This window comes from Camelus bactrianus, chromosome 26 (genome assembly GCF_048773025.1).
Source record: "Camelus bactrianus isolate YW-2024 breed Bactrian camel chromosome 26, ASM4877302v1, whole genome shotgun sequence".
NCBI classification, from domain to species: domain Eukaryota; kingdom Metazoa; phylum Chordata; class Mammalia; order Artiodactyla; family Camelidae; genus Camelus; species Camelus bactrianus.
This window is the reverse complement of record NC_133564.1, coordinates 33,860,724-33,886,070: the sequence shown is the minus strand read 5'-3', so window position 1 is coordinate 33,886,070 and position 25,347 is coordinate 33,860,724. Positions and strand designations below refer to the sequence as shown.

At 39.1% G+C, this 25,347-nt stretch overlaps 1 protein-coding gene across 4 annotated transcripts in view; it reads left to right on the top strand.

The window, feature by feature from the left end:
• The window catches only part of HOOK3 (hook microtubule tethering protein 3), a 93,673-nt gene that overhangs the window by 45,247 nt on the left and 23,079 nt on the right, over positions 1-25,347 (top strand). For all 4 annotated transcript variants that reach the window (XM_074353297.1, XM_074353298.1, XM_074353299.1 and 1 more), the window contains 8 exons: positions 1,037-1,200; positions 5,070-5,210; positions 7,374-7,575; positions 11,690-11,800; positions 12,640-12,727; positions 16,875-16,944; positions 19,755-19,895; positions 24,420-24,507. In XM_074353297.1, the coding sequence (XP_074209398.1) occupies positions 1,037-1,200; positions 5,070-5,210; positions 7,374-7,575; positions 11,690-11,800; positions 12,640-12,727; positions 16,875-16,944; positions 19,755-19,895; positions 24,420-24,507 (1,005 nt within the window). The remainder of the gene's footprint in view (positions 1-1,036; positions 1,201-5,069; positions 5,211-7,373; positions 7,576-11,689; positions 11,801-12,639; positions 12,728-16,874; positions 16,945-19,754; positions 19,896-24,419; positions 24,508-25,347) is intronic.

Below are 25,347 nucleotides of genomic sequence, written 5' to 3'. Positions count from 1 at the left end.
AATGGATTTTAGTGGCTGCTGGTTGGAGAAGAGACTAAAGGCCAAATCAAGGAGACTAATTTAGAGGCCATTGCATTAAAAAATTATATTGGCCTAAATCAGAACTGAGAAGTGGTCAAAACATGTCTGAAGGCAGAGCCAGTGATACGTGCTGAAAGTGTGGATGTGGGTGTCAGAGTGAAATGTTCTGGCTTCTGATGGAGCCCCTGAAGGATGGAGGGGAGGACGGAGCGTCGGGAGCAGCTGAGAGTCCCACCTGGACGGTTTGGATGTGAGATGCTATTAGACATCCAAGCGAATGTGATACCCAGTTCAGGGGTCCAGGCTGGAAATGGAAACGTGCGAGCTGTCAGTGAGTAAATGGCGTTTACAGCCAGGAAACTGGCAGCCATCACTGTACTTAGAAAAGAAAAGCCATGGGTCCTTGTAGCAGAGAAATAAAGAACAATTAACTGAAGGGAAAGAGAAGGTAAAACCGGGGAAGTGGTACAGAAACCAGGAGGGGAAGGCATCCTGGGAGTTTCAAGGAGGGTGTGGTCTGCTCTCTTTGGTAAATAAACACCTAAGAGTAAAATGTCTGGGTTGCATGTTTCATTTTTTAGGAAAACGCAATCTGGTTTTCCTAATGTTTGGAACATTTCACACACTCACCAGGAGTGTTTGAGCCTCCCATTAGTTTTCATCTTTGCCAGCACTTGGTACAGCCAGTCTCTAATTTTTGGCATTCCAGTGGGAGTGTATTGGTAGAAAACATTGTGGTTTCAGTTTGCATTTCCTTACTGATTAATTGTGAGTATCTTTTTGTATCCTTAGTTGTCATCTGTATATCTTCTTTGGTGAACTATCTTTTCAAATATAAAAAATGAATTCTCCTTACTCCTACATATTGCTCTGCCCGAGAAATACTCCCAAAATCAACGTCTTAAGTGGAGGTTGATTGCACTCCTTTAAAAACAGAGTCTTGGTAATTCACATGTAATTATGCCGATTTCAGTGTAATTGATGAATATACCCGCTCTTTCCTCCATCCTGACAGGTCGCAGCCTTGCAGGAGGAGAAGAGTAGTCTGTTGGCAGAGAATCAGGTGTTAATGGAAAGACTTAATCAGTCTGATTCTATAGAAGATCCTAACAGTCCTGCGGGAAGGCGGCATCTGCAGCTGCAGACTCAGTTAGAGCAGCTCCAAGAAGAAACATTCAGGTAAAGGCCCACTAACTCAGTCTCATTTTTAAAAATTTGGTAATGTCCTTTAAAGTTTTCATGCCCTACAGCGTTAGTGGGGAGGATATAGCTTAGAGTGCATGCTTAGCATGCATAAGGGGTTCAATCCCCAGTCCCTCCTCAATAAATAAATAAACCTAGTTACCGCCCCTCCCCTGCCAAAATAAAATAATTAAATAATACAATAATAAATAAATAAAATAAATTTTTTTAAAGAATATAGCGTTAGGACATCTGGGTAGCTGCATACTGAGGAGGCGGTGAAATTAACCACTTCCCAAAAGTCTTCCCACACAGTGTGAAATAACTTCACATCAGGGAAGAAGCTTGTATCCATGCTCACCCTCAGTGTGGCTCGAAGACAGAATGCCCCGACTGAGCTGTAACTGTGAGTGAAAGGGAGAAATCAAACCCTGGCCCAGTGCCCCTCACATCTGCCCCACCCTCACCCGCCAGGCACTTCGGGGCAGGTAAAGGCAGACCCGGGAGAAAGTCGACAGAGAACTAGTGAAGGGGCCTGAGGGTGAGCTGGAGCTGCTCACGAGAATGATGAAGTTCACTCAAAATCTGAAATTACTGTAAAAACAGAACAGGAAATGAGGTCACAAACTACAGGGACAGGATGTCAAAGTAAATGAATAAATGTATCTACTTAAAGGGCCAGATGCCATAAAAATGTACAAGCACTGAACTTAAAGAGGTTGGTACCTTTTCCTCGGCAGCATTTAAAGGGACACCGTGCACATGGCTTATAGAGACAGACTTATTTAAAGAGCAAGCTGATTTAAACACATCTCCTGGGAGAGGAAGAGGACAAAAAGGAGGAAAAGGGTCCATCGACAGCTGGATGGTGAAGGGGAAAGGAAGGAAAGGGTAAATGTGGTGTCCTACAAGACAGAACGGAACCACGTGGAGTTCTGTCAAAGGGCTTAGCAGTACGATGAAAATACTGTGTTATACTTTACTAGAAAATACATCACGACCTGTTTCTTACCGAGCCGTAGATTTCCAGCGTTAAAACTGTAGGAGGAATTAAGTATCAACTGGGTTTTTACTTATCAAGTAATTTAGTATAGTAACATATCTACTATCCTTTGTTATTCCTCAATGGAATGTTTCTGGATTTTGCTTTTTCTTTTTGCCTTAACAGAAAAAAATAAAAAACTTTTCTTAGTCTTCTCAGAAGCCTTGGAAAAACAGTCCATCCCCTACGGTCCACGTCCGCAGTTCATACTGTGATCCGAGGGCCCTTTCAGAGAGTCTTCAGGGCCCTGTTTGTTCCAAATACATTATCTGTGCAAGGCTGGATTTCCTTCATATTCCTCAGCCAAAAAGCCGTCCCAGCAGGGTGAATGTAGATGCAGACATGAGAGCCCAGCTGTCTTCCATTAAACCAGATGATTGGAATCACAGAATGTAAAACACATGGCCACTCCTCTTTTTTTAGACAATAGAGTTATTTTTCATAAACGATATATTGTCTATATTAACAGAATGGGTGTATTACCATTATTTTCAAATGACTAACATCTCATTTATGAATATTCTTTAAATCATTTGAAATAAAATAGCAAATTCAATCCAGTACTGTGTTAAAATAAGCTTTATCCCCGGCTTGTTAACCTGTTGAATATTATTGAATCTACTAATACAACTATTGAATCTGCTGTATGTTATATCTCCTTCAATCCATAAGTTAAAGGATAAAAAATATGTATATATAATAAGCTTTGTGCATGAAATTCTCCGTAAAGTTAATAATAAGATGAGGATGACAACCTATTATTTGACTTTTTTCTGGACATTCTAAAAATCCTGGCTTTGCCAGTTAATGTGTAACCTTGGGCATGCTTCCGTTTCCTCTCCTATAAGATGGTCTTCTAGAATTTTTGTGATCATTAATGAGTTAATATATGTAAAGTATTTTGAGACTATTGCTTGGCATGTACTGCTTTATAAGATTTAGCTGTTATTCCTTTTCTAGTAAATGAAATAAGAAAAAGAGAGGGAAGGGTATAGCTCAGGGGTAGAGTGTGTGTTTAGCATGCACAAGGTCCTGGGTTCAATCCCCAGTACCTCCTCCAAAAATAAATAAGTAAACTTAATGACCATTCCCCTCAAATATAACAGCTAACTAAATAAACCTAATTACCTCCCCCCAAAATAAACAAATAAAAATAGTAAAAAAAAGAAAAAGAAATGAGATGAAAATATTGGAGAAGCAAAAAGTAAATGATTATTACTTGTAGGTACTATATTTGTCCACCCAGAAGATATAAGAGAATCAACTGAAAAGTTCTTAGAAGCAGTAAACATGTAACAGGGAGAGGGTAACTGTAAGACCTTTGCAAGGTCATAAGCTTTTCTGGCAATAACTAGTTAGTACCGTCAGGAAAAGCTTCCACATCTAAGTGTATCAGCGAAGAATTTTTAAAAACACAAGTAATATGAGGGAGTTATATGACAAAAACTCGTAAGCTTTATACATAAAACATTTTAATGCTGTATGGAGAGAGAGAACATATTTTTATGTCATTTTTCTTATTGAAGGATCGTTGATTTACAATGTTAGGTTGGTTTCAAGTGTACAGCAAAGTGATTCAGTTATACATATGTATATATTTTCAGATCCTTTTCCGTTATAGGTTATTACAAGATATTAAATAGGATTCCCTATTTTACCAGTTTTTAATGGAGCATTATAAGAATGCCACTTTTTCTTAAATTATTATATAATTTGAACTTGATTCCAATTCAGATTTCATGTTCATCTACGAGTATTAATAAAGAAGAGATTCCCACAATATTTTGAGAACAGAGTATAATGAGGGAGTACTTGCTGTATCTAATGTTGAAGTTATAAACTTACAATAAGTAAAACACCTTGGTACGGGCGCAGCAAAATAAAAGACACCAATGACCCAAATGAAGATCCTGAAACTAATCCAAGTATGTATCAAAATACATAATATGATAAAGGAGGCGTTTTCTGCTCAATAGGGAAAGGCTGAATTATTTGTTTAAATAGTTTTGGAACGACTGGTAGATATTTTGGCAGGAAGAGTTAGATTCTTGCATTATATCATATACCCAAATGAATTCCAGGGAAATTGAAAACTTCAGTGTTAAGAATGAAACCATATAAATACCAGCAGAAAATAAAGAGTTAGAAGAAAAAGAGTTCTGACTGCTCATTAGAAGTGGAAACTATGAAGTATAAGGTTCATCAGTTGAATTACATAAAAATTGAAAACTCCTATATACTAAATACATAAATAAAATTAAAAGTAAGTAATTAATGATAAATACTTGTAATATGAGACAGAATCTCATACATCCAAAGGAAGGATGTATGTTAAGCAAAATAAATTAATATAAAGTAGGAACAATATTATCCATATTTTGGGGGGAAAAGATCTTTGAATGGACATCAGATTGGAGGTTATACTCCAAAAATGTTAGCAGTAAGCATCCGTCTAGAGTAATACATGATTTTTATCTTTTTTGCTTTTTGCATTTTGTGACTGTTCAAAGGGAATATATGTTGATTTCATAATCGAAGAGAAAACTTGAAATAAATTATATCTTCTATATTTTGAAAGCTATTTCTTGGTGTCTAACTCCCTGAATAGAGGAATAGTAATCAGTTGTTACCTTTCCATAAGCCTTGAAACAGTGGAATCTGTTTCTGGGATAGTTTCAACTTGGAAATACAACTTAGGGTCACGGAAGTAGGAGGCAAATTCAAGAAGAATGCGGTTTCATGTTTTTTACTTACTTTTACTGTTCTAAGGAGAATTATTAGACAGTAAATAGTGCTTTCTTGGTCCGTTTTGTTTTGGTTACAGACTTGAAGCAGCCAAAGATGATTATCGAATACGCTGTGAAGAGTTAGAAAAGGAAATCTCTGAACTCCGGCAGCAGAACGATGAGCTAACCACTTTGGCCGACGATGCTCAGTCTCTAAAAGATGAAATAGATGTTCTTAGGTAAACAGTCTTCCCGTCTCTGCAGACTCTCAGACCCATCTGAGCAATTCTGCCACAGATGTTCCAAACTCTGGTGTCTCCCAACACATTAAGGTGTTTAAGAGCCAGACCACCTGGGTCCAGATTCCAGTGCTACCATCTGTGTCACCGCTGTGTCACCTTTTTCTCATCTGTAAAATGGAAATAATACACATACCTCCCTCAGACTGACAGCTGGAATGAGTTGAGTTTATATTTGCAAGCACTTGGAACAGTATCTGGCAGATAAATGCTATGTGGAAATGTTCGTTAAATGGAAACTAGTCTCCGACTGTCGCTTCCTGCTTGGGTGGCTCTGGGACTTTTCTGATTACACTCCTGATCTTTCACTCTGAGTCCCCCAGGCACCCGATCTTCCTCCGTCTCAGACCCTGTCCCACTAGGCACCTCACTCCCTGTCACCACGTTTCCCCACCATTCTGCTCCTGTAACCTCTCCTGTGTTGGATCATCACAGCCATTTCTCTTTTCCACTTCTGCTCTGTGAATACTGAGAACGAATAGAGAAAAATCACTTGGTGCTATAGTTAGTCCTGGTACAGGGGAATGCTCCTTACTCCCCACGGGGCCCCTCCCGCCAGTCCAGGCTTCCACTGCTCATCAGCAGGAGGTGGCTGCTGCGCCTTGTCATGACTCTTCTCACCTGACTGCCTCCCTCCCGAGCCTCAGTCTCAGTAGACAACACTGCCTCCTGCATGGAGCAAGGAGGCCACGCCCCGCAGACTCTCCACGTCCCGTGTCTCCTGCCTTCCTGTCATCTTTTCTCTTCTGCTTCTGTTATTCTTCCTCCTGTCCTGTGTCAGCTCCTCCTTCAGTGCTCTGGGTCTCAGCCCTTCTCCCATCCACAGGAACTGTGTTACATCAATTACCGTTTCTCTTCACGTTTTTTAAAATTATTATTTTTTAACTGAGTTATAGTCAGTTAACAATGTTGTGTCAATTTCTGGTGTATAGCACAATTTTTCAGTCATACATGAATATACATATATTCATTTTCATATTCTTTTTCACTGTGAACTACTACAAGATCTTGTGTATATTTCCCTGTGCTATACAGTATAAACTCTTCTATCTATTCTGTATATACCTGTCAGTATCTACAGATCTCAAGGTCCCAGTCTATCCCTTCCCACCCCCCCAACCCCGGCAACCGTTAATTTGTATTCTATGTCTTTGAGTCTGTTTCTGTTTTATATTTAAGTTCATCTGTCTTCTTCTTCTTCTTCCTCTTCCCCTCCCCCTCCTCCCCCTCCTCCTCCTTCCCCCTCCTCCCCCCCCCTTCTCTTCCTCCTCCTTTCAGATTCCACATATGAGTGATATCATTATGGCATTTTTCTTTCTCTTTCTGGCTTACTCTACTTAGAATGACATTCTCCAGGGACATCCATGTTGCTGCAAATGGCATCATGTTGTCATTTTTATGGCTGAATAGTATTCCATTGTATAAATATACCATAACATCTTTATCCATCATCTATCAATGGACATGTAGGCTGTTTCCATGTCTTGGCTGTTATAATTAGTGCTGCTGTGAACGTTGGGGTGCAGATGTCTTTTTGAATTAGGGTTCCCTCTGGATATGTGCCCAGGAGTGGGATTGCTGGGTTCTCTTCACATTTGAGTCTCCCTTCTTAGCATATATTTATATGTTCACTTCCCTCTCATCTTAGAAAAAGTGAGAGATTTACGACTCTCTCCTTCCCTCCAGAACAAATTTAGATTGCATAAGGTAGAATTTACATTCTCTCCTCAACTCCCTAAAATTTGCCACCACCCGTCCCCTCTGCTGCACTGAAACAGCTGTTCCTCTTGTCACAGTAACATTCTGCTTGCCAGACTGTTCGGACACCGTACGGTTTATTTTGCTTTTGTGCTATATGTGACTCTGCGGCTACCCCCTCTTGCTTGCTTTCCTTAAATTTTATAATGTTGTCCATTACAAATTTTGCTGTAATCTGGGTCATATATTTGAACCTATACAAAAAAACTAAGCTGGAATCACCTTTGGTCTCGTAATTTCATTAGAACGTGCTATTTCTGGCAGTCCCTCCTGGTTTGGCACTGTCGAAAGCCACTTTACAACCGTGGACGTGTTTGTGACTTCTGGTTTCCCATCTCATTCTAGACATTCTTCTGATAAAGTGTCTAAACTAGAAGGCCAAGTGGAATCATATAAAAAGAAGCTAGAAGATCTTGGCGATTTGAGGCGGCAGGTTAAACTCTTAGAAGAGAAGAATACCATGTACATGCAGAACACCGTCAGTCTGGAGGAGGAGCTGAGAAAAGCCAATGCAGCCCGAAGTCAGCTTGAAACGTACAAGAGACAGGTACAAGGAGAGGCGGGGCATCTGAATGACGTTTTCAGCTGAGCTCTCCACTGTCACCCTGTGGCTTCTCAGACTCCACTGGCTTGTTTTTAGGGTATTCTGTTTTTTCCCTGGGAAGCTTAGTTCTTATCCAGAGGTTACTGATTGGTCTCTAGACTTCTTTTTCTATTTTTACTGTTTTTAATTTGTAATTTACTATTTATAGTATTTTTAATTTTTAATTTATTGTATAGTACTTAAGAAGTACACAAAAGTAAAAGAAAAAAATGCAATAAGCATCTGTGCTTCATAAATAAAACACACTCTTCCCGCCATCACAGTAACCACTGTGCTAGTATTCTTTTGCTGCATGAAAATATACATATATTTATCCCGAAAAATTGCATTTTTGACGTTTTGAAACTTTATACAAATGATACGGTAAAATTTCTGCGATGTACTTTTGCTCAGTGAACACTTGTGGGATTGATTTGTGTTGACAGGTGTGGCTTTATCCATTCACGCGCACCACCATGAGACACTATAGTACAATGTATCCATTTTTCTGTAACAGGACATACAGGATGCTTCAGGCTTTTTTTCTTTTTTATTACAAGAAATGCCATTGAAAATAGTATTAATGTCCTCTTCTATACATGTGTGAAAGTTTTACAGCTCTGTGGAATGTCTTCCTAGAGTATCTTCATTTAACTAGATATTGCCAAATTGTTGTCCAGAGTGACTGAATGACCAGCAGGCAGTTGATTTGAACTCGTGTTGCTCCGCATCATCACCAACACAGTTGACGTTCTGCCAGTTGATTAGATGGATTTGAAATGATGTGATTATACTTTGCATTACCCGGATTACAAATATATTTACTGATCACATTTCTTTTGTGAATTGCCTATTTTGATCTTCTATTCATTTTTAACATTGCATTATTTCTTTTTTTGATTCTGAAAGTTCTTTATATGTTCCTGATATTAACCTTTTGTCACACGTTGCGTTTATTTCCTACCAATCTGTGAACAGTCCTTTTCCTTTTTTTGAGATTGATAATTTTAATGTAATGCATTCTAAATATCTTTTTCTTTATGATTTATGCTTTTTATGTCTCATTTAAGAAATCACTTCCTACATAAAGATGTAACATTAACTTCCCTTTTCTTTATAGAAATCTAATGTGTGTTTTGTATGTTTGGGTCTTTAATTCACAAGAAATTGATTTTTGTGTAGGGTGTGAGGCAGGGATCCATTTGATATTTTTTGTCTGTGTGGACAACCAGTCAACCAAGCAGCATTTATTTAATAATTAGTCTCTTCTGCAGTGACCTGCAATTCTGTCTTATCATGTATCTAATGTCTCCATGTTATATGTGGTGTGTTTGTGGGCAGTCTCTTCTGTTTCATTGGTCTGTCTATTCTTACACCAATATACTCTTATTAGCTATTGATCTGTGGTAATGTTGATATTTGGTAGTACAGACACCTGCACCATGTTCTTTTTCAAAATTACTTGTCTATTCTTAGACCATTCCTTCCCCTTTAAACCCCAAGTCTTTGGCAATTGGAATTACATTGATCTTGTTGATGAGTTTGGGGCGAACTGACATCTTTATGACAATGAATGTTCCTGTCAGTGAATATATATCTTTCCATTTATTTAGATCTTCAGCATCTTTCAATTAAGTTTTATAATTTTCTTATATATATCATGTACATATTTTGTTATATTTACTCCTAGGTGCTTTATGTGTTTGGTTGCTTTTGTAAATGCATTTAGAAAAAGGAAAGATACAATTTTTGGTGTGTTGTTCATTTATGTGATTGAAATCAGTTTTTATACGTTGATTTTACAATCTTGACAGATTCCCATATTACTTGTAATGATGTCTGTTAGTTCTCTTGCCAGAAGTCGTATTTTATACAAATAAAAGCTATTTTGTTTCTTTCTACTCCATACCCTTTTTTTCATGTTAATCATCATGCCTGACCTTTAATACAGCCTTGAATAATAGTAGGCAGCCATTTCTTATTGATTTCATACACAGTGCTTTAAATGTTTTACCAGTATATTATAAGGATTACTATAGGTTTTTGTAGCTGCCTTTTGTTAGGATAACGAAATTCCATTGTATTCTTAATTTGAACAGAGTGTTGTTTATCTTAAAAGGATGTTGAATTTAATCAGCCACATCTATTGAGAGACTTATGCTGTGTCTCTTGTCTATTAATGTGATAAATTATATTAATGGACTTCCATACTTAAACCATCCTTTCATTCCTTGAGATAAACTTAATTTAGTCATAATGAATTTATTTGTTGTTTCATGATTTACATTCACTTTGTTCATTTTCTTGGAATATCCTACCTCTATGATTTATTTATTTAAACTTTTCTATCTTGTGCTTTCCTTATCTTCTGATTTTGGCATCAAAATTATATTAGCTTAATATAATAAATTAGGAAAGTTTTAGGAGAACAGCCATATACTGGCTGGCAGATTTTTTTGGTGGATACTTTTTTTTCCCAACAATTCATTATGAAAATTTTCAATATATAACAAACTTGAAAGAATTAGTGAACTTGAATATGGACTGAGAAATTACCCAAGATAAATATAGCCCAAAGAAACTATAAATGTGATTTAAAGGTACTAAATTAAAATGAGAAATGATCCAGTTAGAGTTCCAGAGGAAAGAACGGAATGAATTACAGAAGGACATTATTTGAAGGAAAGAATGGCTGAATATTTTTCAGAATCAATGAAGTACATCAGATTTAGAACTAACAGTGAATTAAAAAGAAATCTACACCTACAAATGTTGTAGTGAAATTGCATAATACAGTAATTCTCTTTGTCTGTTTCCAATCTAGAGCTTAATATACTTTACTTTTCTGGTTTTGTTTTTGTTTGGGGGTTTTTTTTGTATGTGTGAAGGGGGTAGTAATTAGGTTTATTTGTTTATTTTTTAACAGAGGTACTGGGGATTGTGAATGCTAAACACGTGCTCTACTCCTGAGCTATCCCCTCCCCTATACTTTACTTTTCAGTGTAGTATTTTTCTTTCTTCAGTTTCCCTTTGGATGCCCTTTCAAACCTGCCTGATCATATCTGATGGTCTCTTATTCCTTGCCATATTAAACCTAGTGTTTGATGTCTGATAACTCCAATCTGAAATCCTTGGAGGTCTTATTCTACTATTTTGTGGTGGTGGTTATTGTTAATGTTTTTCTGCTGACTGTTGTTCACAGTGGCTTATTTCTTTGTGAATTTTGTAATTTGGGATTTTGCTCTGTCATTTGGCTCATCTTTACCTTTAGGAATACTGGGGGCCTGGTTGAAGTTGTGTGCCTCTAGACAGTATATGTCTTTTCTCATGCCAGATTCTTAAGCCAGACAGCATTACCAACCAGGACAACTTTAAATTAGTTGGTTGGCTTAGGATTTGCCAGACAAGGCATGTGGTAAGAATTCAAACACAAGTCCATCTATTCACAGGCTGCGGTTACACATTTTTTAAATCACACTTTTTAGAACCTAGAACACTCTTTAAGACAGGCAAGTTTCCTTACTGATTTTGCCAGCTGGTGAATTGTTTTCCTAACCCACCTGTTTACTGACTTGCCACTTTTTAGAGCCCAAGGTGATTTCACAACCACCTGTCTCCCAAGAACTTTGAAAGTCTAGGTTCCTGGCATTGCCATTTGGCACCTCAGAGTACCTACAGTTTCCTCACAAAATTCCCACTCCAGTTTTAGCCCCTGAGGATTTCTCTTATTTTCTTATAAGCTTAGCAGTGCAATTGCATTTTTTTTCCTCTAGTATTTCTTTTGCTTCATGATCAAATGTTTTCCATACAGTTCCCTGTGTTACAGAAGATGGAAGTCCTGTAGGTTCTTCATAGTTTCAAACATTTGTTCCTCTCAATGATCTGGTTTTAGAACCCACAGTGTCTGGGCAGATTTTTGTACCTAGTTCTCTCCATTGGGATAGGTTCCTCTTTTTTTTTTTTTTTTTTTTTTTTTGAGTATTTGTGGGGAAGGGAATTTTCCTAGATCTGTAGAAGAAAATAGTAATAATTTCCAAAGTTTTACATTATAAAAATTAATAGTACCTTTCTATATCAGGTAGTAGAGCTGCAAAATAGATTATCTGAAGAATCGAAGAAAGCGGATAAATTAGATTTTGAATATAAGCGGCTAAAAGAAAAAGTTGACAGTCTTCAAAAAGAAAAAGATGTGAGTATCTATATTAGGCATTTTGGTTGTGAGCACTGCCAAAATTAAGAAAATGATGTTTAATTCATGTTTTGACTACATTAATTTCTTCTTCTATTTATAAATTTAAAAATTAGAGATCTTGTTTATTTTTATTATTATTTTTTTAAGGAGTTTCTGGGGATTGAACCCAGGACCTCGTGCATGCTAAGTACACACTCTACCGGTTGAGCTATATCCTCCCCCCATTTTTAAATTACACATTTATATTTGTGTTTCAGAAATAGATCTAAAATAAAAGATTAAAAGAATATGTTTACTTCTCTTCTAATTTCTTTTATATATATCTTTTCTACTACTGTTATTTCTTTCACATTGATTTACTTAGAACTTTCTGTGTATTTATGTAGCTTTTCTGTTTTCTGTATAAGTAATATAGAGGACACGAATTCTTTTTGTTGTTATTCAGCATATTTTGAAGCTTTTAAAAATATTTTTTACTTTGTCCTGAGACATGAATATTTAACACTTTGTTGTTTGATCTTTTATGTCTCCTGAAAAGAATGTTATTTACATAATAAGGTCTTCATTGTTGTGGGTGGAGCAGTTTTGCTTCCTGTGTTTAACTGGATGGCTTACTGAATGTAGCCTTACACACAGTATATCTTCCATATTGTTAAATGGGGGGAAAGTTGTGTAATCTTTTCCTTCTGTGATCTTTCTATAGAAGATCAAAAGATTTATTAACCCATCCACGTTCACCACCGTTTATCATTCCGTTCGGTAAGGCAGAGACCACTGATGACTGATCTCACAGAAGCTGAAGCTAACTTTCCTTACTCTTCTTAATGTCCCTCCAGAGGTTAAGAACAGAGAGGGATTCCCTGAAGGAAACCATTGAAGAGCTTCGCTGCGTACAGGCTCAAGAAGGACAGCTCACAACTCAAGGTACCACCTTTTCAGAAGCCCGAGCAAGGTCGTTTGCTTCTAATAGCATCAGTAAAAATATTAGATTCGTTTTAAGATGATTGCAGCAACAAGCGAGGATTTAAAGTTGGTGAAGAGATGATGAGATTGATGTAAATTTTGAACTGTACCCAGGTTTTATGGCAAGTAGGCTGTAATTATGAGACCGGATTTGCTTGCTGACTTTTTCATTTTAATTATACTTAAGTGTTTGGGTTTTATTAAATCAAAAGCATAAACATTTGTTAAGTCATCTCTGTTAATAATAAACCTGGAAAGTTTTACTCTGGAAGGTTTCTAATGACCTCTTCAAAAGAATGTCAAACTTTCTAAATCAATGATTCTTTTCAGCTGAGGTGTGAGGTGGGTATCAGTTCACTAAGGCACTTACATCCAAAGTGGGAGACTTCTCCCAGGAAAGGAGCAGCACTGAGCTGAGGGTTTACCTTCTGCTGCATTACCGTTATCACACGGGGGAGCCGGGAGCCTGACTGATGGGTTGTACAGCTTCCCAGTCTGTTCACTCCCATTCTAATAACCACCCTTGGTTTTTCAGTTCCCCAAAATCAGAATTTTCCTTTTGCTCCCACTGCAGCCTCCTTTTCCCCTCCTCATCCCCACCAAACCTGCTCATTTGCTCCATCCACCTCCAACCCTCCTCTGCCGTTTCTGTTTATCACTGTTGATACCTCATTTTCCGGCTCACCCAGCCTGCACACCGGCCACTTCAACTGTGTTCTCATCCCCACCCCATCTCCTTATCCTCTTCACCTATTTCTGGACCAGCTTGTCAAACCCTCATTCGGTTTTATTCTCTATTCCAAATTACCAAGGCCAGCTAAAGAAAATTTCATGTCTTCTGGTTTTTTTCTTTCTTTTGGTTTTTGTTCACTGGGGTGTAATTGACATGTAACATTATACCATTAGTTTCACATGTACAGTACAATTCAATATTTGTATATGTTGCAGAATGATCAAACACTAAGTCAAGTTAGTTAACAACTATCACCATACATATTGAAACATTTTTTTTCTTGTGATAACTTTTAAGACCTACTCTTAGCAACTTTCAAATATGCAATACTGTGTGATGCTGTACACCATGCTGTACATTAACATCCACGTGACTTACTTATTTTATAACTGGAATTTTGAGCCCCGTCACCCATTACCCCACCCCCTCCTCTCTTTTCCAAAGTGGCTGCACCAATTTACATTCTTATCACCTGTGCACAAGGGTTCCCTTGTTTCCACATCCTCAAAGATACTTATTATTTCTCTTCTTTTTGAGAACAGCCGTTCTGACAGGTGTGAGGTGACAGCTCACTTTGGTTTTGATTTGCATTTCCCTGGTGATTAGTGAAACTGAGCATCTTTGTGTGTACCTGTTGCCTATGTGTATGTCTTCTTTGGAAAAATATCTATTCAGTTCCTTTGCCCATTTTTTAATTGGACTGTCTGAGGTTTTTGGTATTTAGTTGTATGAGTTCATTATGTATTTTGGCTATTAACCCCTTATCAGATACATGATTTGTAAATATTTTCTCCCACTTGGTAGGTTGCCTTTTCATTTTGTTCACAGTTCCCTTTGCTGTGCAGAAGCTTTTTAGTTTGATGAAGTTCCACTTGTTTATTTTTGCTTTTGAGACAACCATATAACTTTCTTGATTGTCCTCACCACCCTAAAAAATTATTTATCATAATTGGATCCTTGCTGCTTGGCCATCCTTTCATATATCTCTAATCAACTTTACATAAGTTTTCCCCAAATTTTAAGAATCCAGCCTTGAAACTTAATGATTTAATTCTCAGCTCCTATGTCACCAAGAAAAGGCAGGTAAATTTATGTAAACTTTCACATCTGTTTCTTTGCTACCTTTATTTATTTATTTTCAATAAATACTTTTTATGATTTTTTTTCTCTTTTTTCTTTATGGGGGGGGTAATTGGGTTTATTTATTTGTATTTGGAGGAGGTACTGGGGATTGAACCCAGGACCTTGCGCATGCTAAGCATGCACTCTACTGCTTGAGCTATACCCTCCCCTCCTCTTTGCTTCCTTTAAACCTGTATGTTTTAACTTTATTTATGTATATATCCTTGAGCTAACACTTCTGCTCTAAAAATTTACCCTAATGAATTAAAGCATTGTTTATAATAGTGGAATTTAGAAATAACATTAAAGTTCAGCAGTACAGGAATGACATTCTCATTCAACTGTATACTTTAGAGCCATTAAAAAGAATGAAGTAAATCTTACATATGCCTGACATGGAGAGCTGTTATATCATTACACTAAAAGAGTAGATACCCCATTTATGATAAACACTCTTAGCAACCTAGTAAAGGATATCAATAAGAAACCTACAGTAACCTCATACCTAGTAATGAGAGGTTAAACGCTTTTCCTCTGAAATCAGGAATGAGGCAGGGCTGTTAGGTCTTGCCGCTTCTGTTCAGCATGGAGCTTGTAGCCAGTGTAGTCAGACAAGAAACAGAAATATAGCATCCAGATTGGCAAGGAGGATGTAGAAAAATCATAGATCTGATCAGTGAGTTCAGCAGGGTCTCAGTGTTTCAAGATCAGTGTATGAACACCAATTCTGTTTGTATACTACTAGTAAACAGTCTGAAAATGACATTACAATAGTGTTATAAAGGCAAATGCTTAGGAATAAGTTTAACAAAGAAATGCAAGACTTCTACAGTAGAAACCACAAATCACTGCTGAGATAAATTAAAGGTCTAAATAAATGTAAGATGTTCCATGCTCAGATATTGGAAAATACACCATAGTTAAAGACAGTTCTCTTCATGTTGCTGTGAAGATTCAACTCAATCCCATTCGAATTCTCAGCAGACTTTTTATGAAAATTCACAAGCTGATCCTACAATTTATATGAAAATACAAAGGAGGCACTACAGCGAAAAAATCTTAAAGAAAAAGTTGGAGAACTTACACATCCTGATTTCAAAAGTTATAACTGAACAGCGTGAAACTCACATGAGGATAGATGTAGAGACAATACACCACATTCATGAATGAAGTGAGAACCACGTGATCATCTCAATTGATGCAGAAGAGGCAGTTTGACAAAATCCAACACCCTTTCATCATGAAAAAGAGAACTAGAAAGCAAACTTCTACATCCTGATGAAGGCCACATGGAAAACCCACGGCTAACATCATACTCAGTGGTGAAAGGCTGAAAGCTTTCCCCCTAAGCTCAGGAGCAGGACAGGATGCCCACTGCCACCTCAATCAAACCCACCGTGAGACACCACTTAACACCCACTGGGATGGTTATTACCAAAAACATTTAAAAAAAAAAAAAAAAGGAAAATGACAAGTGTTGGTGAAGCTGTGGAGAAATCAGCACCTTCTTGCATTGCTGATGGGAATGTAAAATGTGGCAAGCGCTGCGGTAAAGTTTGGTGGCTCTTTAAAATGTTAAACATAGGTTACCACGTGATCCAGAAATTCCATTCCTAAGGGCAGACCCAGCAGAATTCAAAGCAGGGACTCAACCAGACACCGGTGTACCAGTGTTCACGGCAGCATTAGTCACAGCATCCAAAAGACGGAAACAGCACATGCACCCACGGACAGGTGAATGGATTAAACAAAAGTCGTATATACGTATAATGGAATATTATCTGGCTGTATAAAGGGATGAAGTTGTGATAAATGCTGCAACATAGGTGAATATATTGAAAACATGATGTCAGGTGCCGTGGGCCAGATACAGAAGGACGAGTGTCGGTAGGAGTCCCCTTATCTGGGGTACTTGGGGGCAGGTTCATTTAGACAGACGGAAAGTGGAGTAACAGTTATGAGGGCTACGGAGAGAGTAATGGGGAGTTACTGCTTAATGGTTACAGAATTTTGTTTTGAGTGATGAAAAAGTTTGGGAATGGATAGTGATGGTTCCACAACAAAGTGTACACTTAAAAATTGTTCAAATGATATGATGATGATGATGATGTAAGGCAACTGCAGCATGGTTTTTTTACTTGAATTAAAGATTTCAACTGTTAAAATCAATGCTCAAAGAAGGGGTTCGTATAGGAAGCAGAGGAGATGGTTGTGCTGTCTCTCAACCTTGCATCCACGCCTGTGTGTTTCTAGGGTTAATGCCCCTGGGGAGTCAGGAATCTTCGGACAGTCTGGCGGCAGAGATCGTTACCCCCGAAATCAGGTAAGGAGATCGTGAAGTTCACGGTCACACAGTATTCCCGGAGAAAACGTTCTCCTCTCTCATGAAGAGGACCAGCTCCTCATTCTTTACCACTGACGCTTTCAACCTGAACTCAGTGTTTAGAGGTCCGTGTTTTCAGCGTGCTAGAAGCCCAAACAGAGACTTGATTTCTTGCTTTGTGAGGACAGTGTTTCACACACACACACACAGCAAACTGACATGTCTGTGCTCAGGGATCCTCAGCAGATGTTTAGCAGTGAAACCACTTGGCCCAATGACAAAGGTCATGCCTAGCCATCAGCCTGCAAAATAGGCACTAAGACGTACTAAGTACATGGCATGGTCTGGGACAGACAGCGCAGAGACAGGAGGAAATATCTCCCCATCACTGCTCCTCTTCCCTCGCTAGTAGCTTACATTTTCACTCAGTCATAGCATTTTAAATATCCCATTTATTTCAGTATATGCCTGGCTTTATGTATAAGAATGAAAAATTGGTAGGGAAGCACCAACTGTCCAGCAAAAAGATGAATGATTAATTCTGAATATTGCTTTTACCTTATCTGGGCTAATTTGCCCCCTTTTTAAATTGACACAGGTCTTGATTCTTCATGACACAGTTGGAGGTATGAAATAAAATAATGATCATGTAAAAGTTTTATAAACCGTGAAAGTTGCAGTAGGTGTTCAAATACTTGTGGAATAAATGAAGACAATGTTTATTGTTGTTGGCATTTATTTAAGGACAGACAAAAGAAGTATAATGCAACACCAATTCTAGCATCTTGTATACCTTTTACTTTTCTGCCATCTGATGTGGCACTTTATTATTGGACCAATACAATTTGTTGAATGAATGAACACTTATTGTTATGAATATTTATAAATAAATAGCTGTGTCCAAAAACCAGTTTTTAGGAAGCATATAGGTAAATGCAGATGGATTTTTAACTGAGAGAAAAGAACAGTGATAAAGATTCAACAAATAAAATGGCTTTTTTTTGAGTATTACTTAATACCAGTTAAAATATTCTCTGTGTCCAGAAGAGCTGTCAAGAAAGTGAAATAGTACAAGAGATGAAATTTCTCAGCATATGTAATATACTTGATATATAATGACATTTGCCTGTCTAATTTGCAAAAATCTATTAAAGTGATGATTTTCACTGTGGAGAAATTGGAGAACTCATAAACTGGGAGTAAAAGTTTAAACTGATAAAGCTTTTTTTAAAATTAGCTTTTTAAAAATTGAGATATAATTGACATATAACAATGTATTCGTTTTAGGTGTACAACATAATGATTTGATACATGTGTATATCGTGGAACAGTTACCATAATAAGTTTAATTAACATCCATCGCCACACATAATTACAAAAAAAATTTTTTCTTATGGTTGTACAACTTCTCTTTTGAGCAGTCTGGCAAAATGTGTGTATTTGTGCCTCTCTTTTGACCCAATAATTACTTTGCTGAGAATTAATCCTGAGGCAATAATCAAGAATATACAAAAATGGATATTTATAAAGCTGATTGTTAATAACGTGTTAAAGCTAAAAATGGGTAATAATCTAAATGCCCAATAATTAGGCATTGATTCAATAAATGATTCGTCTCTGTATTTTAACATTGTCATTTAAAATATTAAAATATAATGATGAAAAGATTGTGAGAAGTGTAAATAGCAGATACCAAGGTAACATACCGCGAGATACCTTTTTACAAGTGTTCGCGTGTCTGTACGTATACATAAACTCAGAAGGCTGTGTTTCAGCAGTAATTATTTTGCTCCGTAGGAGGGCCTGTATTTTCTTCTCACTTGCCCTTTTTTGGTCTCCCTGAAGTGTGCTTGTTTTATTTTGTCACTGGAAAATATGATGAAGTCATTGTTGTCCATTTACGAAATAGATCAAGTTCTATGTAACTGCTTCATTTGGGCTACAGATACGACTCTCATCTTTTCAGTAGCAAAAGTTAAAGTCCCTTATAAGATTTACACTGTTTACAAAATGAGAGCAGATTGTTCAGTGTGTTTGATGTTTCTTTTCTGTTTTTTCTTTTTCCATGAGAAGCACAGCTTTTCATAGCTTCTGGTGTTGACAGTAGTAGCTCCTTCGTGCAGCCCTCGAAAGACGAGTCCCTCTGACATAAAAGATGAATTGTATCTCCCACAAGTGTATCTCCAGTTATGTCTTCATATCAATTAATATTCAGTTGTATCGTCCCTGCAGTAAACGCAGTGGCAAGTTTTGTGTGGCTGTTTCTTTCAACATCCCTCAGCGTAAGCTCTGGGCATCACACAAAGAGCCTAAGACAGTGCAGCCCCGTAACGTGGCTCTGATCGTCTGTCTTGTTTCAAGAATATCTGTGGGAGTGGGGTGGACTGCATATCTTGGAGGCATTCTTCATTGAATATTATATCTTGCCACCAAATGATTGGTAATTTAAGAGCACAGCATTAGAGATGACATTTGTTGACGAGAACCAAAGAACAAATACATAGATGCACTCATAGCTCAAATACTTAAATCTTTAGACTTAATACTTACAAAGGAAATAGGATTTTTGAAATCTTATTTATTGCAAACCATGATATTTGGAGATTCTATTCAGATTATCCACTCTAAAAAGCAAGTGCTCAACACGTGAAGCATAACATCTCAGCCAGTTACAACAGGAGCTAAGTTCTTTGCCGGTCCTCTGTCTTTCATCTCTATCCTGTGTATTAAATCTGTAACAGTGCACACCTGGATTTTGATAGCCGTGTTGTATTCCTGCGCCAGATAATCAGCTTTTCTTCTGCGCTCAGGGAGAAACTTATTCGCCTTCAGCATGAGAATAAGATGTTAAAGATTAACCAGGAGGGATCCGACAATGAGAAAATCGCCTTGTTGCAGAGCCTTCTCGATGATGCCAACCTGCGCAAGAATGAACTGGAGACGGAGAACAGGTAGGCTGCGGAGAGGCGGCCACACCTGGACGCACATCTTCTCTGTTCGCTTTGGCTCTGATTCCCCGAAGCAAAGGTGTGAAGTGCATTTTGAAAAGTGACAACATGCTATTCCGTTTCACTTCAAGAGCACTTCTTTTCCTCTTTTCCACTTACGGACAAATTTGCCCCAAATTATTGTGTCTCTGTAATAGTGTTCCCTTCTTTAGTTCTTTAAGCAAAATGATAGCAAAGCCCTGACATCTTCCCTTTCTAGTCACTAATTAAAACTGGAAGATTAAAAAAGTCACCATTAATTCACAGTCTTTCCAGACAGCTCACTTCGTAGTCATGATCAGGTTAATTAGTTTACCCTGTTTTTACAAATTAATGTTTCAGAGAATTGATTGGTGTGAGGAAAATGGGAGGATCTGTCGTAAGTGAATAGTACTTTTTAAAACATCTGCTGTTTCTTGTGACTCTAATAGGAAATCATCCCTCTTATGAACAATTCAGTGATTCCGAGAATTTAGAATCTGGAGATTTAACAAGAGCGTTACTTTTCTGCTTTCAGTTTTAAGAGTATTGCATTTTGCAGGCATTCAAAACTACTCTTAGGAGCAGTAGCTTACTCTGGCACGAATTACGTTCGTGTTTTGTCGTGACAGTCTTCTGGTTCTTTCCTTTTAGAAACTGTTCCTTAGACACCAAACACGTGATGTCTTTCCTTTTTCTTAGGGCTGCGATATTCTGTCATCTGGCAGGGATTTGACACTTTCATAAATAGTTTCCCAGTTCACGTGATGTTACAGATTACTCCTCTGATATGCCTGATTGATTCGGCATTTCCCAGGTGTGAGTCAGTCTTGAGAGTCAGGATTGTTATGACAGTTTCACGTGTCCCTTCCTCCTGTAACGCTAATTTTTTTTTTTTTTTTGTAACGTTGATTTTTAAAGCTGTGGAGGGAGAGTCGGCAAACAGTGTAAATACCAGGGTGATTATTAGAGCATAATTGAGCACCAATAAGAGGAGACATTTTTTAGATCAGTTTTTAGGAGCAGAGATCTGAATATTAGAAAAAGTTGGGGGAAGGGTATAGCTCAAGTGGTAGAGCGCATGCTCAGCACCCAAAAGGTCCCGGGTTCAATCCCGGTGTACCTCCTCCAAGCGGAAATTACCTAATTTCCTCCCTCTCAGCAAAGCACACTTAGAAAAAGTGGGAAAAGAGAAGGGGGAGGAATGGGAATTGTAGAAGACAGCCAGCAATCGCGCAGAGCCCTGGTGAGGGAGGGCACCTCGCAGTCCCCCTTCACCCTGGACCTCGGGGCTGTATTCAAGCTACGCAGTCAGGAGAGCCTTCTAGTCAGTGAATCCACACCTACAGCTCCTTCTGCAGCACTCCCCTGGTTTTTCCGAGGCCCTTTCCTCTTGTCTCCTCCAGAACAGAACAGAACAGTGAATTGTCACATGTTTGTTCTTACCGACTTTATTAAGTGTCGCCATAAACTCATATGAGCAGGGGACTGGTCACCTCACAAGTGCCTGTGTTACTTACATCTGTGTTTGTTTCCTAAATTACAACACGGATGATAACTCACCTTTAGATTTTACCACCTATGGGCGTTATGACCTATGACAGCAATAATCATAATAACAACCGCTAACATTTATTAAGCCCGTGGTTGCTCCAAACACTGTACTAAGTGTTTAAATACGTGGTCTTACTTTATTAAAGTTTTACAGACTAAGGACTTTGGGCTGAGACTCAGGCCATGTGACTTCAAAGCCTCCACTTCACCCACACCGTCTTTTTTTGCCAATTTATCTTCGGCCACGTTTATAAAATGTTTTTTTTTTTCCCTGTCTTCCTCTCACAGGATCCTTTTTTCTGAAGTGAATTATCATAGGTTTGTTCTCACCGAGTTTATTAGTAAATGTTGACATTACCTAGTCTCTAACGGAATCTCTTCCTGGTTAACAGCACTGGACTCGCACCAAGAAACCAGAGTTTCAGCCCCACTCAGTCTTTTAACTGTACGACTGTAAATGCAATTTGCTCACCACCCTCCCAATCACCTTCCGAGGGAGGAAAGGTTTGCAGTCAACCTCCAAAGTCCTATGCAGTTGGTTTTCCCAATGAGCTAGTCTTTGTTTTAAAATCTCTGTTCCCTGCAGACCCTCAGTGGAGTCACAGCAGAGCGGCTCAGGGAACTTTCTGGACGCATGCACGACTTCGCTCCCATCCAGATTGTATCGTGACCTTGACACCCCTTGACAACTCTGTGTAATGAGACTGATTAAAACAGTAACTCACTAAACTTCCCAAGGGGGAGAAAGAAAGTGGAGGCATTTACAGAATACCTACTACGGGCAGGTACCTGCTAGACATGCTTTATACATTGTCTCACTTAATCTTCTAAATTACTGCATGAGGTCGACATTACAACCTCATTTATTTTGCAGGTGAATTTCTTTCATGTGCATTTACATGTCTTTTTATAGTTTCCTATGTGTGTGTATGTGTATGCTTCATACTTTAATAATCAGTATGTTTTATGTTATATAACGTTTACCGTGGCCTCCACCTAGTAGGCTTGTAACATTCATTTACTAAATCATAAACATAAACATAAACATTCATAAACTAAAAGATGGAGAGTTGAAAGTCATCGTTTGATATCTGTTTCCCTCTTGCTCCCCAAAAAGATCGAATAGAGTTACCGTTAGTAATGTACTTCTGTACCTCTGTTCCCATATTGAATAGGAATTTTCAGATAATTCTGTCACCGAGTGAAAAGGCAGATTCCTTCATGTGAAAAACACCAGTTATTATTACAGATTCACTGCATTTTCCGCGTGATTCTCACTAAGTTACAGAAGCTAGAGGTTTTCTTTGAGAATTTCTTGCAACTGGTTGAGTTAAAACAGTGTCTCATTGGACTTCTTGGCTGTTTGGATTCTAAACACTGTGGCCCTGCCTTGTCCTGAGCCGGGGACAGTCTGGCTTTTACTGCTGCCTCCGCCCCATCTCCCTGCAGTGTTTCTTCCTGGAGTCACCGGTCCAGGGAGCGCATTTGGGGCTCCATCTTCCCTGGCCTCTTCGCTGCATCTATGGTTGTGGACCGTTCCCCATCCTCAGCCTTTTTCTCAGTTTCAGTGACTGCCCTCGCTTGTTTCTCCCGATTCTCCTGTTGCTCCTTTTCCCACCTTCTGCCTGGTGAGGCTGGGGACCATCTTGTCCCTCCCCTCCTCCCCTCCTCCGAGTCCTTTCTCATCACTGTGTTCACGATCGTGGCCCCAGTCATTTCCCCATGGCTCTCGGGTCTCTGTGGTCAGCTCGGGGCTGCCTGCTGGGCTTCGGATGCAGGCGTCACCTGTCCCACGGGCATCTGTGGCCACTTCATTTTCAGCAAATACCAAGTAAAGGTCTTTATATTTCTTTCTCAGCCTGTCCCTCCCATGTCCCCTGTCTCAGGAAATGGTTCTTGGTAGCTCAGACCACAATCCTAAGTCCTGTTTTTCGTTCCATGTCTTCTTCTGTCTTTTCAGTGCGTCGCCTCCTCTGTTCCCTTCTGTTTCAGGCGTGTGCAGTCACCGTGGTGAGAACTGACCCCCCGGTCTTCAACTTAAATAACATCTCCCACTCTAACTCATGCCAGTGTCATCTTTCCCAAACCCGACCTGATCCTGTTTCTCTCTTCTTGATATCCTTCAGCATCACCCAAGACCTGCTGGTCCACTGAATGTGGCCTCCTAATGATGAGAGAATTTATGGAGGTCAGGCTCCGGAATCAGCATTTGTGAAGGCTGGCTGGGCTACTCCCGTCCAGGCCAAAGTCTAGGCCAGGTTTCAGGGTGAATGAGGATACATTTGCATGGCCCACGAGGTTGTACCCAGCCCCTCCTGGTCCCCCTGGCTTCCTGTCCCCCTTTCTTCCCCCTGTACATTATCTTCAGCCATGCACTTCCTGAGCCCCTGGCACCCTCACACTGTTCTGTGTGCTTTGGACACACTGAACTCTCTGCCTTGAATGCCCATAATCATTTTACTTATTGTTCGAGTTTCAGTTCAAGGGAAGCCCACCCACCTCCTCCACCCAGTAAGGGACAGTTCTTGCTTCTCTGAGCGACCGTCACTCCCTGTCTATACCTCAGAGTGCTGTGCAGAGGTATTTACCTCATATTTGATTTGTTTACATTTTGCCTCCCCCTCCCCAAGTTCCTTGCCTGCAAACATCTCCTAACACCACGCTGAATGTGGTGCCTGACACTCAGTTCGAATAGATATATATTGAAGTGAATTTCAGACAAACACGTGAGCATAAATATCCCAGCTCAGCGAGACTTGTCCGCCAAATCACAGCACTGGACATCATCATAGAAATGTCAAGGGATGCAAAAAATAACTGGAGAAGTAAGCTACCACTGTAACATGAGCCTTTGTTTTGCTAATTAAACCGTCTCCCTAACCAATATGACAGCCTAAGATGAAGGTCACAACTTCAGTCAGAACTTCGAAAAATCAGTGTCCATTTGGTTTCTAGGCTGGTGAATCAGAGACTTCTGGAAGTGCAGTCCCAGGTGGAAGAACTTCAGAAATCCTTACAGGATCAAGGCTCCAAGGCAGAAGATGTGAGTCTCCATATGTACCAGTGATGGCCCAACAGTCTCGTAATGTTAAGAAAAATTAGAACTTTGATTTATTATTTGATGGTCTCTATCAAAATAAGTGTGATTATATTGGTTATCGAAAAGAAGCAGTGTTTTCCTTTCACTAACGTTCCTTAGAAAAAGGACCAGATGGTACTTTATTGTCTCTTTCAGCCTCACCTTGCTGGGGAGCTAGAAGTTCATTTGTAGTTATACTAAGGAATTAATTGGGGTTTTATGTTTTAAATGTGCTCAACTCAGTATGCAGAGTATAGGTTTTCCTCTCTGGTCAAAAAAAAAAAAAAAAAAAAGAGAAAATGCTGGTAGAGACTTTGCATGTTCCAGTAGAAATTTTTTTTCAATGTTCAGTCTTTTTTTTTGGTACAGTTTATTTTTATATATCTTGAGAGGAGGTAATTAGGTTTATTTATTTACTTATTTTTTAATGGAAGGACTGGGGATTGAACCCAGGACCTGGTGCATGCTAAGCACGTGCCCTATCACTGAGCTCTACCCTCCCTGATCGAGTAGAAATGTTTTGTGTAAAATTGATTTTACGAAAATAATGCCACTCCTAGTATCCTACCATCTCTAAGTTTACGAATCCCTCGTTCTGGCCTCCGCCTCTCTCCCTCCCTCTCTCCCCACCTCCTCCCTCTTTCTCCCCTCTCTCCATCTCTCGCCCCCTCTGCTCCCCGCCCCCTCTCTCCTCTCTCCTTCCGGCAGCGCTCTGCGCATGTGTCACAGCGCCAGCTGGCTGGCCAGCGGCGAGGCCGGAGCGCAGCGTCCTGCGTCCCGCATCCCACGTGCCCACTGTCACCC